Source organism: Carassius carassius, chromosome 24 (genome assembly GCF_963082965.1).
Source record: "Carassius carassius chromosome 24, fCarCar2.1, whole genome shotgun sequence".
Lineage (NCBI taxonomy): Eukaryota > Metazoa > Chordata > Actinopteri > Cypriniformes > Cyprinidae > Carassius > Carassius carassius.
The window spans coordinates 20,227,220-20,244,473 of NC_081778.1; the positions used below are offsets into that span (position 1 = coordinate 20,227,220).

Below are 17,254 nucleotides of genomic sequence, written 5' to 3' on the forward strand. Positions count from 1 at the left end.
CCTTAAACTATAACCAGTGAACTGTTAAATGTCTTTCAGAAACTGAATGTATACTTTTATATAACTGCCATGAAGGAATGCCAAGTGTTCTCTTTCTGACAATGGGGAAAAAATAACAACATGCTTTATCCAATGATGAACCATGCAGCTACCATTAAGGAAGCAGAACCATTAAGCTTGCATCATTGCAGGACAATTGTGAAGATTGATTTGAAATGTCTTATTTAAAATATTGTTAGTGATCCAATTATTTTAACAGCTACTGATAGGAAGGTCTATATCTTTAAAAAATGACAGAAGTCATATCTGAACCCATTACTTTATGTATTAACTGGGAGTGAGTGACCTCGTAAAAGTGTTTAGAAACATCAACAAATGTCTTTTATTTACAGTAAACAAACAAGAAGCCTAAGTGCCCCTCTTTGAGCCAGAGCCTAAAGGTAAGGACAGGACTGTTACCAGGGATAGGATTAAGGATTAGATCGGATTAAAAGTTACAGTGAGGATATTTACAACTTTAAAACTCAGCATTTCTAAAAGATGCTCCTAAAACATGCATGTAATTTACAATAAACATTTTATGTCCAATGAACACACGAATACAATAAGGTAGGCCTATGGATTATATAACTGTTGTTTTACACACTGCATACCTGACTGGACTAGAAAAAGGCATTAGTAAAAAAAAAAAAAAGGAAAAAAAGGCGCAAAGAGTAAACGAAATTAAAGGGGTCATAAGACACTGCTAAAAAGAACATTATTTTGTGTATTTAGTGTAATGCAATGTGTTTATGCTGTTTAAAGTAAAAAAAACAAACAAAACAAAAAAAAACATTATTTTCCATATAATTTAATAGTACATTATTGTTTCTGTCTCTAAGCCCTGCCTTTCTGAAACACACAGATCATTGTTCTGAAAAGCGAGGTGTGCACTGATTGGCCAGCTATCCAGTGCATTGTGATTGGCCAAATACCTCAAGCATATGACGGAATTGTTATGCCCCCGTACCACACTGTCAAGCCCCCCCCAACCCCCCCCACGTTACGAGACAAAACCAGGAAAACCCATTATAAACCAGGCATTTGCTGCATCTAGTGGGGACATATTTACTGATTATAATGACTTATACTGTCTTTTTAGGCCTTGCATTGCGTATTGCGCTGCATAAACATAAAACCAAGTCTGCAATTGTGATCGGAGAAAAGACAAACAAGCAGCGCTACTCTACACATCTCAAAACTTGTGTTTGGATCACCAGTGGCAAATCCTTTAAATATATAAACATATTTCATCATGACATAGACATGTGGGGGCATGTTAGAACAAGAGTTTTAGGTAAGTTTGACTCTAAACTTTTATATCTCTTTGGATTTGAGACTTTAATCTTTGCAACTTTACAGATCTTCTTTATGTACCAAGAGCTCGTAACACTCCAAAGAGAAAGGAAAAATTAAAATTGCATCATATGACCCCTTTGTGCAAGTATCCATTTGCAGTGTGGTAGGTATGTGGTGCAGAAGCAGCACGGGCTCATTGTGCTTTCACCTTTGTAGTGCTCTATGATCCCTGAACGTTACTAAAAACTCTAAAGCAGTGTTTAAAAAAAAAAAAAAAACAGTAGCTAATACAGTCTTTAATATACGTTTAAGTGCAATATATTAAAACGACTTTTGTAGCCTATATATTTAGATATTAAGTAGGCCTAGCTGCAAGCAAGTGGCAAAACATGTAAACGGCCTGCAGTTTACATTTCTTACGTTAAAAGGTAGTAGGCTATCACAAACATTTTAAATGAAAACTTACCATTAACAGAAACAGCCATCTTGCGCCTTTTCTTTTGCATTACATTCTTATTATAATCCTGCTGTTCATAAAAAGTTTTTCTAACTCCACGAGTACCATCTATGTTGCAATAGCTTATTTATTTAAAAGGGTACTTCCTTGCTTTACCCCCATTGCTAAAAAGCCGTGTCAACTGTAAAAAAAATAAAAGAAATAAAAGTCATTTGGCCTACTTATTTACATTTATGGTGTAATTAATAAAATTTGTATCAATCCCTGTTCATTCTTACTTTAATTTAGCATGTGCAGCACAACAACAATAGACTCGGCGCAGAAACTCTTGGCAAATGACCACTGCAATGATAAACAAGAATAAACAAATTAATAAGTTTACATTTGTGTGTATTTTTGTATGCAGTGTATTTATTTTTAATATCAATGCTGCATAAGCCTCACCATCCCCTGACCACTATAATGTGACAAATTCATTAAAGAATACCTTATTTAATTCTGATTTAGTAAAATCAATAGGCTATCGTTATTTACATTATTTAAAAAAAAAAAACGGATATATATATATATATATATATATATATGCTATAAAACAATAGTTTACAGTGTTTATTGTAACTGTGGAAATGCATCATCACAGTGTGAAAAAGCTCTGACGTTGCAAATTAAAAGCTTTGCATGATCAGCTGTGTGTCCAGGAAAGATCTGAACATCTCAGGCATTCCAAACAATAGAGAAGCATAAAAACCTAATGATCATGAGTTCTTTACATCTTGAACGCATCTATTTTCGGGTGCCATCATATAACTCACACATTTATTTCAGTAAATTATTAATTTTTTTTTTTTATATTTTGTTTAAGTTTGCTTTATTTTGTACAGAATAACCAAATTTTATGTAAGATTTCAACATTACATAAATATCATTTTAAAATGCACAAACAAATGTTGCATAAGACCCCCTCCCCATGCACCCTTCATCCCACAAAATACAAATTCTTGCCAAAACCGCCATAAACATGCCATGCATGCAATAGATTGCTGTGAAGTGTGAGTTCGTCACTTGATCATCCCTCTTTATCTCTGTCAGATAACACAATCAATTGATCAGGGAGTATACATGGGGGTGCAGTGATAAAGTAAGGAACATAAAGGTAACAGAAGCAGCTTCAGGAGACGCCAGCCAAGATCCCACAAGATAAAAACATGACAAGACCTGCCATTACATAACAGACACATACATAGCCTACACATCGAACTTCAAATATAAATCAACAGACACTGAATATAAAGCAAAACCGGCGAAAAGGAGAGAGTGCTTATAATGCATTAAACATAAAATCAGTAGTGTTTCTCTATAAACAGTATTTTTAACCTTTTAACAGATTTTTTTTTTTCACACAGTTGCTCAATCTTAAACTGGTCATGTGCTTTATGCATGCTTTCTGAATGAGGATCACTTCAGGGAGCTATAGGCGAGCGCTGAGATGTGTGTGAGTGAGATTCCTTTCATGTGTGACCGAGAGAGAAAGAGATTTATATCTAGATGTGTGACTGTCACGTGGAAACACGTGCCCAAAAAAATTATCTGCAAAAAATTTCACCCATCAGCAATTTTAAAGACATAGATTTACTGAAAGGGATAGAGAGATTAAAAAAGAATTTTCAGCACAATGATAACTGCAACACTGTGACCATAATTAAAATGTATTCAATACACTACAACTTATTTTCTATTGTTTGACTGATTCATTTTTTGTATTATTATTATTATAGTTTTTTTTACATGAGAGCCAAAGCACTGCAGGTGCTGTTTTAGTTATGTGGAGAAACTTTAAATCCCAGCATGAGTACCCTAAAATTTACCCTAAAAAATTTAAATAATGCATTAATTAACAAACTGATAATGAACAATATAGGTTTTACAGCATTTATTAACCTTTGTTAAAGTTAGTTAACAAAATTAAATGAACTGTGCATAAAAAAAAAACGTTTTTAACTACTGCATTGTCTTTTATTATTTCTTGTAGATTTATTTTGATGATTTCATTATTTAATTTGCTTGCGTATTGTAAAATGCTATACACGCAGAAAAAAACTGTAAGTAGTCCAGTGTGTTCTGAGCAATATAAATGAGTATTGCGGAGCGCTTTAAGCTAGTAACACCTGAACAGGTGTGTTCTTACACTGCAGACTTTGCATGCGAGTGAATGACACAGTCCATCTTCAGAACTTTATCTGATCTGAAGTGCAGTCCAATCTGTTATAAGAATCTCAAAACTAGTGGCAGACAATGAACATCTGACCAAAAAGAATGAAATGGCTATTCATAGAGGAATGTGTGAAGATAACCAGTCTTATCAGTCAGCCCATCAGGGACTGCAGACTCTGCGGCAAAAATAGAATTCCTGATAAAAGGGGTGTAAAACAGCCCAGAGATGTTCCTGTCAGGAGTTGTCAACTGAAAGTGAGAAAGAGAATTCTTTCAAGACAATACAAAAAGGATTCAGTGAGTAAATAAAGTAAAATAAAAGTTTTATAATACATATAATGGAAAAACACGAACAACGTAAATGCATGGTAGAAAACTAGCTCTCTTACAGATTTATCTAAAATTTACATTGCTTCTTGTCTGACACCAAATGATCTTACTGCATTTTTTGAGTGCATGAAAGAAAATAAATGTATACAATACTATTATAACTCCACGTATATCTTGAAACTTTTTTGGCAACATTTAACTTCTAAATACAAATGACATAATAAAGATAACAAGAACCTGAAGAGCTCTTTTATCATATTGTTGAATATGTCATGTTTGACTTGGAGTCTGACTCCAACTAGACTGAACCTGGTTTGCACTGTACACATTTTCAGACTTCATGTTGACTTAAAAAGCCTGACTAACCTGCTATTGTTTATACATAGAGAAAGAAGTAATGTGTTGGGTTATGATAGACCCACATACTGTACACATGATCAGGTATGGTGTTGATAATGGTAAGAAACCTCCATGGAACACAAAAAAACACCATAAAAGTTTAGCTACACAAGTTTGTGTATAACATTTTTTTTAACATTTTTTTATGTTTTAATGTTTAAAATAAATATTTTATTCCCACCAATACTACATTTAATTTATCAAAACAGTGTAAGAAATAAATCTGTAAAATAACAAAAAAAGTACTGGCAGCTCATTACCAGTACATCATCCATTCATTTTACAGTCATGAATGCAATGAAATTGTGAAATTCAAAATAAAATACCTGTAAAATAAAACACACGCACGCACGCGCGATAGATAGAATAGATAAAGAATAGAGCAAGCTATAGTGTTAGAGGTCTTTTTTATAATTGTATAATAAATGAAAAGAAAATGGATAAAATACAAAATGATTAGAAAAGTAGATAGATTTTTTTTTTTTTCAAGATTAGAATTAGAATAGTGAGTGCTAAAGTTAGAGGGTCAAATAAAGATGAAAGAGATGTGTTTTAAGCCGATTCTTGAAGATGGCTAAGGACTCAGCTGTCCGGATTGAGTTGGGGAGGTCATTCCACCAGGAGGGAACATTTAATTTAAAAGTCCGTAAAAGTGACTTTGTGCTTTTTTGGGATGGCACGATAAAGCGACATTCACTTGCAGAACGCAAGCTTCTAGAGGGCACATAAGTCAGAAGTAATGAATTTAGGTAAAGGGCTGCAGAGCCAGTGTTGGTTTTGTAGGCAAACATTAATGCCTTGAATTTTATGCGAGCAGCTATTGGTAGCCAGTGTAAACTGATAAACAGAGGTGTGACGTGTATTCTTTTTGGCTCATTAAAAATGTATCTTGCTTCCGCGTTCTGGATTATTTGTAAAGGTTTGATAGAATTGGCTGAAAGACCTGTCAAGAGAGCATTGCAATAGTCCAGCCTGAACAGAACAAGAGCTTGAACAAGGAGTTGTGCAGCATGTTCTGAAAGAAAGGGGCTGATCTTCTTGATGTTGACTAAATCAAATCTGCAGGACCGGACAGTTTTAGATATGTGGTCTGAGAAAGTCAACTGATCATCAATCATAACTTCAAGTTTACTGGCTGTTTTTGAAGGAGTCATGGTTGATGTGCCCAACTTGACAGTGAAATTGTGACGATAATATAATATCTGATTTTATGCTCAAGAAAGATTTCTTATTATCATCAATGTTAAAAACAGTTGCTGCTTAAATTGTATTTATTTATTTATTTATTTAGGGTTCTTTGATGGACTTCAAAGCATCAACAGAATGCTGTTTATTTTTATAACAAAATCTGTAACAAGCAAGTCTTTACAAGTTGCTTTTGATCAGTTTAATGCTGAATAAAAGCATTGATTTCTCTTAAGACACTAAAGTGTGTATGGGAACTATTCTTTCAGATAATCAGATTTCCACGAACACACAGCAATATGATACTGCTCAAACTTGTTTGATGGTTCAAAAGATATGAGACCCAAAACAAAATGATATATGAAGGTGGCAGTGTGGGGGCTGAGAAACAAGGAAATAGCAAGCCTGGGCTTGACATCACAGTTAGGAAAACGGTTATCCTCTGAGGCGAATCTATCATTTATCAACTACTGTCTCTGGTACAGAGAGCATATGCATCATTAGAACTACACAACCTTGACTCAAACCCCACTTTCCCAGGGGCTGGGTTAATATGAGGTTAAAGAGTGAGCCTGGGTATGTGTGTATGTGCATGTGTAGTTTAGGAGTGGGAGTGAGTCGTCACTGATCAACTATGCATGCTAAATTCCCTAAATTTTTCTTAAAGAAGTCAGTATATAACAATAATATATATAAGTTGCGAAGTTTAGAACTAATATAGATGACTGGGAGTAAGTGAAAGAGATGAATATGGACAGAGTGAGACAAAGGTCATCTAGTCATGCCTTTGTGAGCACAAATAGTGGAAGATGACAAAAAGAGCCATTGATGAAGCAGCACAATGTGAAGTACACTGACAAACGCTTGAATCCCATTATACTGTTTTTCCTCCAAATGGTTGTTTCCTTTTCGTGTTTGCATGCTCACTGCTGCCCGTGGGTCAGTGCTGGGGAGTTTAGTGACAAAGCTGTCATTGTGCTCTCAGGTTAGAGAGAGACAGAGAGAAAGAGAACACAAACTATGGCCCATTCCACTTCCTCTTTCTGTTCTGGCCTGGTCAGCTATGGCTAAAACTGACTGGTCATGCAAACAGTTATGACTGCACAACCTGAACAGTCTATAGTCAGACTGCATTAATTATGACCTCTTAAAATAACAATGTACTGTCTAGTAGGAAAGAGGGTTGTTATTCTTAACAAAAACTAAAATAATACAAATTTGTTACTTGAAATGAAATAATGTTACTGAAATAAAATATACAAAAACGTAAACTTACTTTGTGATTATAATTATTCATTTTATGTCAGCCAGTTTGAAAAAAGGAAACATTTCTCATTTTCATTTTCATGAAACTAAAATAGAAATGAATGAAAAAAAAAATTAATTCAAAATTAAAGTTTAATTTAACTTTAATAAAAATGTAAATGAAAACAAAATATAAAAACTATTAATAAAAACTATAATAATATCTCAGTGATTCTGAAACACTGGTAAGTCACTTTCCTTGCTCAGAAAGTTCTGATTACCTTAGAAAAATAAAATAAAAATAAAAATCTAATCAAATTTCTGTGTAAAAAAAAAAATATATTACATGAATAATATAAATGCACATAATATTAAAAACTACTTACGAATTATATATAAGTAAGGTATTATATATTGCACACACACTTTTCCAACAAAATGTTTCACAAAAAAACATTTTAAAAAAGTATTAAAAAAAGACACTTTCTCATTATCATATGTTTTTGGATCATGTTCATAGTTGATGTAATGAAGTAACTGTGGTTTTTCTGCTGGAACACAAGATGACTGAAAAGTGAAATGAGTTCTATAAAAAAAAAACTCTATCATCATTCGTTTGTAGATACCACTTTTTTTTTTTTACATTTTTAAATGTCACTTGATTGCACAAAAAGGGGATGTCAATGCACATCCATTATCTGGTTTCTGGCAAACAACAAGCGTAATTACCTCAACAAAAACAAACTGTGTGGACTTGAAAATTACATATATTTTAACTTCAGCACCTTTTATGACCACAACAAAAATGTGAAGTTGCCTCCATCATCTGAGGTTTCTAAGTTTCAGGCATTCCTGGTCTGTCTGTTAGACAAAAGTCACTGAAAGGAACAATGAGAGTCTGTGTGATGCTCATTAACATCCGAAACAGAGGAGAAAAAGCCTGCGTACACATCCAACACTTGTCAGATGACCCTGATCGGTGTGTTTCTCCACTGCAACCAGAGCAGAAGAAAACAAGATGACTGCATGGACTTTTTCTGGATGTCCTTTGAAATTGAGGAAGAAGGCTGAAGACTAAGGTGAGACTTTTTCCTTTCCTCACAGCTTCCTGTTTGAATCAATTATCAGTGCAACTATAATCATCGTTATAATGTTGTTTAGGAAAAAGGTGAAATCCACAATGAACTGTATTGCTGTGCTGGTGATTTCCGCCGGTTTCTTCTCTTGGAACTCTGCCAAATACCACCACCATAATCAAGGTAATATTATTTAAGTTTATAGATTTGAAAGCCTCTTGAAGATATTTTAACACATAATATTAAATTACACAATGCTTTCACAACACTTTTTTATTTTATTTTTTTTCTAGACAAGGACAAAGAGCTAAAATACCTCTTGGAACCTCTGGTATATGCTGAGGTCACTGCTCGCCGTGGAAACACAGTTGTTTTGCCATGTGTGATGAGATTCAAACCATCGCACTACAGAGTAAAGTGGACTAAAGTTGAGCCCGCTAGTAAAGGATTGGAAAACATAGTGCTTATAACAAACGGACAAGCAGATAAGCAGTATGGCTCAGTCGGGCCTCGGGCGTCTCTCCTGCGTGCACATAACCTGGATGTTTCTCTGCATCTTACTGACCTGGAGCTGGAAGATGATGGCAGCTACCGCTGTGAACTGATCAATGGAATTGAGGGTGAAAGTGTCATTATTACTCTGAGAATTGAAGGTAGGACAAGCTGACAACCAGTCATGATCATTTTGATTTTCATTTTGTGCACACATGGTGACAATGAACAACAGTAAATAATAATAATTATTATTATTGTTATTATTATTGTTGTTGCTCTTAGTAAATAATTAGCAAACGCAGATGCTTTTAGGACGATGATGATGTTGACATTGATTATTAATTATGATTATGAATCCTAAATATTTAAATTAAATTAAATTAAATTTATGCATTTAGCAGACGCTGCAACTTACAGTTCATTCAGTCTATCAATTTTTACCTATCATGTGTTCTCGGGGAATCGAACCCCCAACCTTGTGCTTGATATCGCAATGCTCTACCAATTGAGTTACAGGAACACTAATCATGAAAACATATAAACATGAACATATTTTAATACATTAATTATATTGACCATGTATTTCAGGAGTTGTATTTCCTTATCAGAGCCACAATGGTCGGTACAGATTTACATTCTTTGATGCAAAAGAAGCTTGTGCTGAACAGGATGCCACACTTGCCTCTTACAAGCAGCTTTACAGGGGTAATCATAATATTTATACACCTAGATTGCTTGAGCAATTTTGGCTGAGGTTTATTTAAATTCCCAAAGACTGTTATGTGTTTGGTGCTTAGCTATATTAATTCTGTGATACTCTTATGATGATTGATCTTAACAGCCTGGACTGAAGGGTTGGACTGGTGCAATGCTGGATGGCTGAGCGATGGAACTGTCAATTACCCAGTCCTGCGACCACGGCCGGCTTGTGGAGGGGATCTTCTTTCAGGCATCCGAAGTTACGGGCCCCGTCACAAAACACGGGACCACTATGATGCTTTCTGCTTCACCTCCACCACTAAGGGTCAGTGAATGAGGATTCTGCTGTGATGGAGAGTAGAATGGGATTCAGACGATGACAAAAAATATTTCACACATATTACAAACAGTGTTAGTAATATTAGGATAGAGGTTTTCCCGCATACTGTATGTTAAATAGTTTTGAAACTATTACTATTCTGAAGTCTGGGGTTAGTAAGCTTTATTATTATTTTTTACAAAATTTAAGAAAAGAATACATTTAGTTTAACTGGGATGCATTAAATTGATCGAAAGTGACAGTAAAGTCATTTATAATGTTACAAAATTATCAGAGTTTACACTAAAATATTAACTGTTTTCAGCACTGATAATAAAAGAAAATATATATTTTTGAGCACCAAATGATTTCTGAAGAATCATATGACACTGAAGACTGGAGTAATGATGCTGAAAATATTGCAAAATATATTAAAATTGAAAATAGTTATTTTTAAATTTGCAATAATAAATCACGTTACTATATTTACTGTATTTATCAAATAAATGCATCCATTGTGATCATAGGAGATTATTAAAATAAAAAATAAACAAAAACCTAAACTTTTGAATAGTAGTGTATATTATGTTTATCCGGTGATCCATGGTCCTTTCAGAGTTACATTGGTATAAACTGATACAAAGAATTATAGGAGGCATCATTCCTACTAAAATGTTTTTGTTTAAAACAAAAGGCCATTAGAAACACAGTCACAGTTTGTTCCCCAAATATACTAGAAGTGACAGCCAATCAGCTCTGTTGTTTTTGTATTTAGCAAAGACAAAGAGTCTGTTACTCCGTAGAGTAACATTTGAGCTCCCATTATACCCACGAGACTGTTGAATGGCATTAATTGAATGTCAATAACAGAGATAAAGAAAATACTCCTATTTCAGATCAGTTATTCACTAAATTTTTTTATTATTATTATTATTATGTTGCACTTATAAATATAAATGTTTTTTTAAAGACACCTCACATTTTGCTTTTCCAGGCTCTGTGTTCTTCATTCCGGGGCCATTCACTTCTGCCGAGGCTGAACGTGCCTGCAGACGGGATGGTGCCAGTCTAGCGAAGGTTGGTCAGATCTACTCATCTTGGAAGTTTCAGCAGCTTGACCAATGTGATGGAGGCTGGCTGCAGGATGGCAGTGTACGATTCCCTATCATCAAACCAAGGGAGCGCTGTGGAGGCATTGCAGAACCAGGGGTTCATAGCTTAGAGTATCTCAGCAAAAGTTTGCAGCTTTATGGGGCTTATTGCTACAGATAACTGCTCCATGTTTTGCTGCCTGGTAAATTTCTGCTACAGAATGTCTGCACATACATGGCACACTGGTCTAAAGGTGAAGTCCCTAAAGAGGTGCCGAATGTTTCCTTCATTTGCGGAAAATAACGGTATGAGCATCACTAGAGGCTTTCTGCAGTGTAGAGCTGCAGGAAAGGGAATGTATGAGCTACAGTTAGCGTTTTGGGTTAAGGCTAGCATTCACATCCATCATCAGTTCATTTACTAAGCTTTTTTTTTAAAGCAAAAATGTTTGGGTCCTGCTGGGAATACATCACTTTCAAATTAAGTGTGGATTGACACAAAGGCTTTACTCCTCCTTGAATAGCTGCTACTGTAGCTTGAAATGCTAACTCAATAGCTTTGTATGAGGCGCCATGTAGAATTTAAATCAAACTTCGCTTATCAATATATATATAAAACACGTGCATATTCACATATAAATTACTCACATATACATGCATACTACTGGATGTTCAAAATACATATATAAAATACATGTGAACACTAATATGAAATCAATACCAATACATGTTAGCAATGAATGCATACACACTTGTGAATAACTTGCGTATATAAACTTGACGCGTGCATACACCTACAGACACTCACACATACATATAAACTTGATCCGTGCGTACACACCTATTAAACATTCGCACATACATATAAACTCGCTGCATACAAACACACCTGCACATACTCGCACATACACATAAACTTGATCCCTGCATACACCTATTAAACACTTGCACATACATATAAACTCGATGCGCGCATACACATCCATAAAACACTCGCGCATACATAAAAAATAACATTTACTAACGTATACAGTTCAGATGAGAAAAACATATGCATTATTTGCACACACACACATATATATATATATATATATATATATATATATATATATATATATGCAAGTGATTTCATATGTGGATGTGCGTGCATGAATTTTTCAGTGTAAACGGAAGGCATTTCAGTGTAAAAGGAAGTTGTTTTAGCGTGAACGGAAGTAACCGCATTTGCAATCATGGACAGAGATCTGTGTCATTCCTAATCGTTTGCTCAATCATTAAAAAAAAAAAAGTTTTAATAACAAAGCGAAAGCTGAATGTTTTTTTTAATACACACATGAACTGGAATATAAAGATTCTTAATCTCTCTATTTTTTTTTTTAGCCCCAAAATGCTACATTTAGTAGATAAAATGTACTATATAGTTATAAAAAGGTTGTAAAATGTCTTTATACACTTTGTTTTTGTCTTTAATCATATACTGCATTGTGGTGCACTTTGAGATGATTTATCCACGGACCATGCTATCACCAGAATATCCACCAACATGATCTTTTTACTAAACCCTTTATCCACGAAACATGATTTATTAGGTTGTGCTTGATTGGATTACCTTTGATTAACTTGATTTCAAAAGTATGGATTTCAGGAACAGAATGTAGTAAAACTTCGAAACTGGTTAATAATACAACATTTGTGTCAAATAGTATACAAGTTTTTTTTTTTTTTTTTTTTTTGCATATGATGTTTAACTATTACACTGATAAAGATCCACCATCCCCTGCATCAGATAAAAAAACCAAATGTTAACTCTGAGAATGTTCTCTCTCGGACTAAATCTAAAATATCTTAAACTGTGTTCTGAAGATAAACAGAGGTCTCACGGGTTTGGAACGACATGAGGGTGAGTCATTAATGACATCATTTAGATTTTTGGGTGAACTATCCCTTTAAGTCTGAAAATGGCTAAGCTCACTAGTGAGACTAAGACTTAGTTGGGAACACATTTTATGTTTTTTAACTAGAGGCAGTTAAACTCTCTCTCTCTTTGTGTGTGTGTGTGTCACTTGCATAGGGTTTGGAAGGTATTCCATGAAGATTGCACAGAAGTGAAATTCTCACCTTTTTCTAGATCGAAACTGCCAATTAACTTACTGCTGGCGAGTGTGATATCATGGTCCATGAACTCGTCGGTGTTCTGAAATGTTCAGTGTCTGAGATATTTGGTGTCATTGAGAATAAAGAACTATATATAAAGACTCGTATGCAGTAACAACGATTTAACTTTTTTTTCTCCTTAAAAAAGGTGTCACATGGAAGTGCATGAGAGCCTACAGTTCATGTGGAGAAGCTGTTTGTTTGTAAATAATGTATATGTTACAAATCAGCAGAGTTTGATACTTGTACTTCTGCCTGTTATTTTGTTCCTAGTTTGCAGAAGCTCTTCTAATGGGGGAGACTTACATTTTCTCAAGTTATATATGAGCCACTATTGCACACATACATGGGTAAACATTCTCAGAATTAACATGGTTTTTTATCTGATGCAGGGGATGGTGGATCTTTATCAGTGTAATAGTTAAACATCATATGCAAATTAAAAAAAAAACTTGTATACTATTTGACACAAATGTTGTATTATTAACCAGTTTTGAAGTTTTACTACATTCTGTTCCTGAAATCCACACTTTTGAAATCAAGTTAATCAAAGGTAATCCAATCAAGCACAACCTAATAAATCATGTTTCGTGGATAAAGGATTTAGTAAAAAGATCATGTTGGTGGATATTCTGGTGATAGCATGGTCCGTGGATAATTCATCTCAAAGTGCACCACAATGCAGTATATGATTAAAGACAAAAACAAAGTGTATAAAGACATTTTACAACCTTCTTATAACTATATAGTACATTTTATCTACTAAATGTATCATTTTGGGGCAAAAAATTAAAATAAAAATAAAAAAAAATTAAGAGATTAAGATTCTTTATATTCCAGTTCGTGTATTAAAAACATTCAGCTTTCGCTTTGTTAATTAAATTTTTTTTTTTTTTAATTATTGAGCAAACGATTAGTAATGACACAGGTCTCTGTCCATGATTGCAAATGCGGTTACTTCCGTTCACGCTTAAACGACTTCCTTTTACACTGAAATGCCTTCCGTTTACACTGAAAATTCACGCACATCCACATATGAAATCACTTGCATATATATATATATATGTATATATATATATATATGTGTGTGTGTGTGTGTGCGTGTGCGGTGTTTTGTTCACTTGCCCGCTGACTGAATTATTTAGCGAATTCTCTCATCAGAAACAACAAAAAGTGCAGATGTGCGTACGAATGTAAGTAAGATATTCGTTTCATGATGTAAAGTGCTTCAGTGATTTTAATGGGTGTTTTTGAGAGTGCCTGAACTCTGGCTAGACTAAATGAAAATGTTTTTTGATAATGTAAATGTTCTTTACTCTCTGTAAAATGAAAGTTTTAAAATAAGTATCTTACAATATTGTTATTAAAATTTACATTAAATGCAAATTCAGTCGTATTAAAAATATTTTATGGCATGATATGGCACTTAAGTAAAAAGTCAGGTTTTTATGTGTAGTTAATAGATTACACTACATTTCCATATATTGATCAAATAACAATCTATAAAGATGCAAAACGCGTTTACCTACACATATTTGAGAAACGAGATATTTCCTGATATATTAAGCATGTTTGGAATTGTTTTGAATAAAAAGGAAAAAAAAAAAAAAAAAAAAACTAAGCCTATATCAGTTATACAGTGCTTTCGTAGAATGACTTATACCCCCGACCCCCCCCCCCCAAAAAAGTGCCCCCTCAAAAATCATGAATGCATGACGCCCCTGTACACAAATGCATGTTTTTTCTCATCTGAACTGTATACGTTAGTAAATGTTATTTTTTATGTATGCGCGAGTGTTTTATGGATGTATATGCGCGCATCAAGTTTATATGTATGTGCAAGTGTTTAATAGGTGTGTATGCACGGATCAAGTTTATGTGCGAGTGTCTCTAGGTGTATGCACGCATCAAGTTTATATACGCAAGTTATTCACAAGTGTATGCATACATTGCTAACATTATATGTATTGGTATCGATTTCATATTGGTGTTTACGTGTATTTTATGTATGTATTTTGAACATCCAGTAGTATGCATGTATATGTGAGTAATTTATATGTGAATATGCACGTGTTTTATGTATGTATTGATAAGCGAAGTTTGATTTAAATCCTACACGGCGCCTCATAGCTTTGACTAAATTGCAGCAGCACAGGCATTAAATATATATATAGCAGCAAGAACAATGTCAACCAAGTCTAACAATTATTCAGTCAAAGTATTTATAACAACATATGCAGATTCCACAAACGTTTATGTACTTTAATGTTGTTGTTTTTTCCATTAACTTGTGCAAAGGAAACAAATTATCCTTATGGTCTTATCTATTCATGTTATATTGTTTAGCACTATGGACTGAATGGTGCCTTATAGTTGGATTTTTAAATTTATTTTAACAATGAACAAAATACTAAGATTGTAAAATGTGTGAATAAAATTACCAAAGAAAATATGAAATCTGTCTTTACATGCACTAAATTTTTCTATGACAGTCCTAAAGTGCAGTATAAGTTACATACACATGCACGGGGTTTCAAAACTACAGCAAACAGTAATCAACTCAAAAGATAAATTTCCATAAAATTGTTTTTCAAAGTGCCTCACAAATCACAGGTGAATTACTAGCAATGCTTTTAATAATAATCACAGATTTGTTAAGCTTATTCTTAATAACAATTAAGGATACACACATATTCACATAATGCAAGAAAATACATAAACATTTCTTACTGTGATAACTTTTTTTATTGTGATTGCTCTAATTGCTTTCATGTTTCTAGAGTGATAAAATAATTTCTGTTGAGAGTTTCAGGCCATCAAAAAATAAAATATGTTTTTTTACTGATGCATCTCTGACACAAATTAAACTGACAGTAATCTATTGAAAATGGACATCCTCCAAAGTACAATACAGACCTGAAAATCTGAGCACCAAGTCATAGAATGACCAACTGTGGGCCTGGAAATCACAAACAAACAAGATGATTCAGACCAGCTGATGTTAGAGAGCATTTGTTCATAGGTTTATCTCATAATTTAAAGGGACAATAAGTAAATTTTAGGTAATTTATTATCTAAAATCAATATTTTTATTCATAAATATGCCCTCAATGGTGTACAAATACCTATGCCAATGTTTAAACTAATCCTCGTAAATGAAGAATTTATTATCTTTATATACATGGGACGGGTAGGTCGACGGAGGCTTCCATGTAGTTCCGCCATCTTGCAAAACTATAATAGCAGAGAGGGACAAAAAGTACTAAGCCAACGTGTTTCCACAACGCGTTCTCGGTCAGAGCCAGAAACGCAGGTGCAGAGCAGTGAGAGGCGCTTGAAACTGCACCGGCAAGTTTAAAAGGCTGGATTGCATTCTTATTATGGACCATACATATGCCGCGCCACAGGAGAAGAAAACATCGTCGCCAAAACAAAGTGCTATTAGAAGACATCCTGTCAAAGCTTTTTGGTACATATCGCCTACCGTAGATGCAACGCGTATTTGAAAAAGCGAGGCGCTGGAGAGCAAAATTAGTTTGAATGCAAAATACAATTTCACCACTAGATGGGAGTAATTCCTACTTACAGTCCCTTTAATAAAAAAATAAAATAAAATAAAAAATAAAAAAGGATGAAATGAAACAGAACAGGTGTCTGGTCCAAATGGTTACAAGCTTTATTTAGAAGCTGCATTTTATCAAGTGTGCTTTTATGGTGTCTTAGAATTACAAAATGTAATTCAGTGTCATAGTCTAATCAGAGAAAAATGGACAAGAAAAGAACAGAGAGAAGAAAAACAACTGTTTAGTCTAATTTAAGTATCCTGTTATAAATGTTTGGTGTATTTAAACTGTTATCCAATTGGAAGTACCACTTATAGCTCACCCAAAATTGAAAATTGAATCAAACAGTTGGTGGTATTTTTTGTCCTACTATGGAAGTCAATGGCAACCACCAACTGTTTGATTACCAGCAATCTTCAAAATATCTTATTTTATGTTCAACATAAGAAAGCAACTCATACAGGTTTGGAATGACATGAGGGTGAGTAAATGATTTCAGAATTAAAAATTTTGGGTAAACTATCCCTTTAAGAAATGTTAAGTGGGACCTTTTTTTTTTATAGAATTGCTGTTATATAAAGAACTTTGTAGAGCTGATCGATGGATGTTTTTAAGGAGGATAAACAAAGGGATGACATGATAAACAGGAGAGTGAAAGAAATAATGAAATGCAACTATGTCGTGTGCTTGTT

General features: G+C 34.0%; 1 protein-coding gene across 1 annotated transcript; it reads left to right on the top strand.

Annotated features, from left to right (window-relative positions):
* Positions 1-7,934: 7,934 nt before the first annotated feature.
* Positions 7,935-11,893, top strand: LOC132103661 (hyaluronan and proteoglycan link protein 2-like). Its single transcript, XM_059508757.1, has 6 exons — positions 7,935-8,244; positions 8,327-8,424; positions 8,535-8,894; positions 9,325-9,441; positions 9,578-9,760; positions 10,749-11,893. The coding sequence occupies exons 2-6, from the start codon at positions 8,346-8,348 to the stop codon at positions 11,024-11,026; spliced, it is 1,017 nt and encodes a 338-aa protein (XP_059364740.1). The 5' UTR covers positions 7,935-8,244; positions 8,327-8,345; the 3' UTR covers positions 11,027-11,893.
* The last annotated feature ends 5,361 nt before the right edge of the window (positions 11,894-17,254 follow it).

What these genes read in the sequence shown, in the direction of transcription:
- LOC132103661 (XM_059508757.1), top strand. Translation starts at nt 8,346, where the DNA reads ATGAACTGTATTGCTGTGCTGGTGATTTCCGCCGGTTTCTTCTCTTGG. An exon ending in ATACCACCACCATAATCAAG is followed by an intron (nt 8,425 to 8,534) that starts GTAATATTATTT and finishes TTTTTTTTCTAG; the next exon opens with ACAAGGACAAAGAGCTAAAA. An exon ending in TATTACTCTGAGAATTGAAG is followed by an intron (nt 8,895 to 9,324) that starts GTAGGACAAGCT and finishes CATGTATTTCAG; the next exon opens with GAGTTGTATTTCCTTATCAG.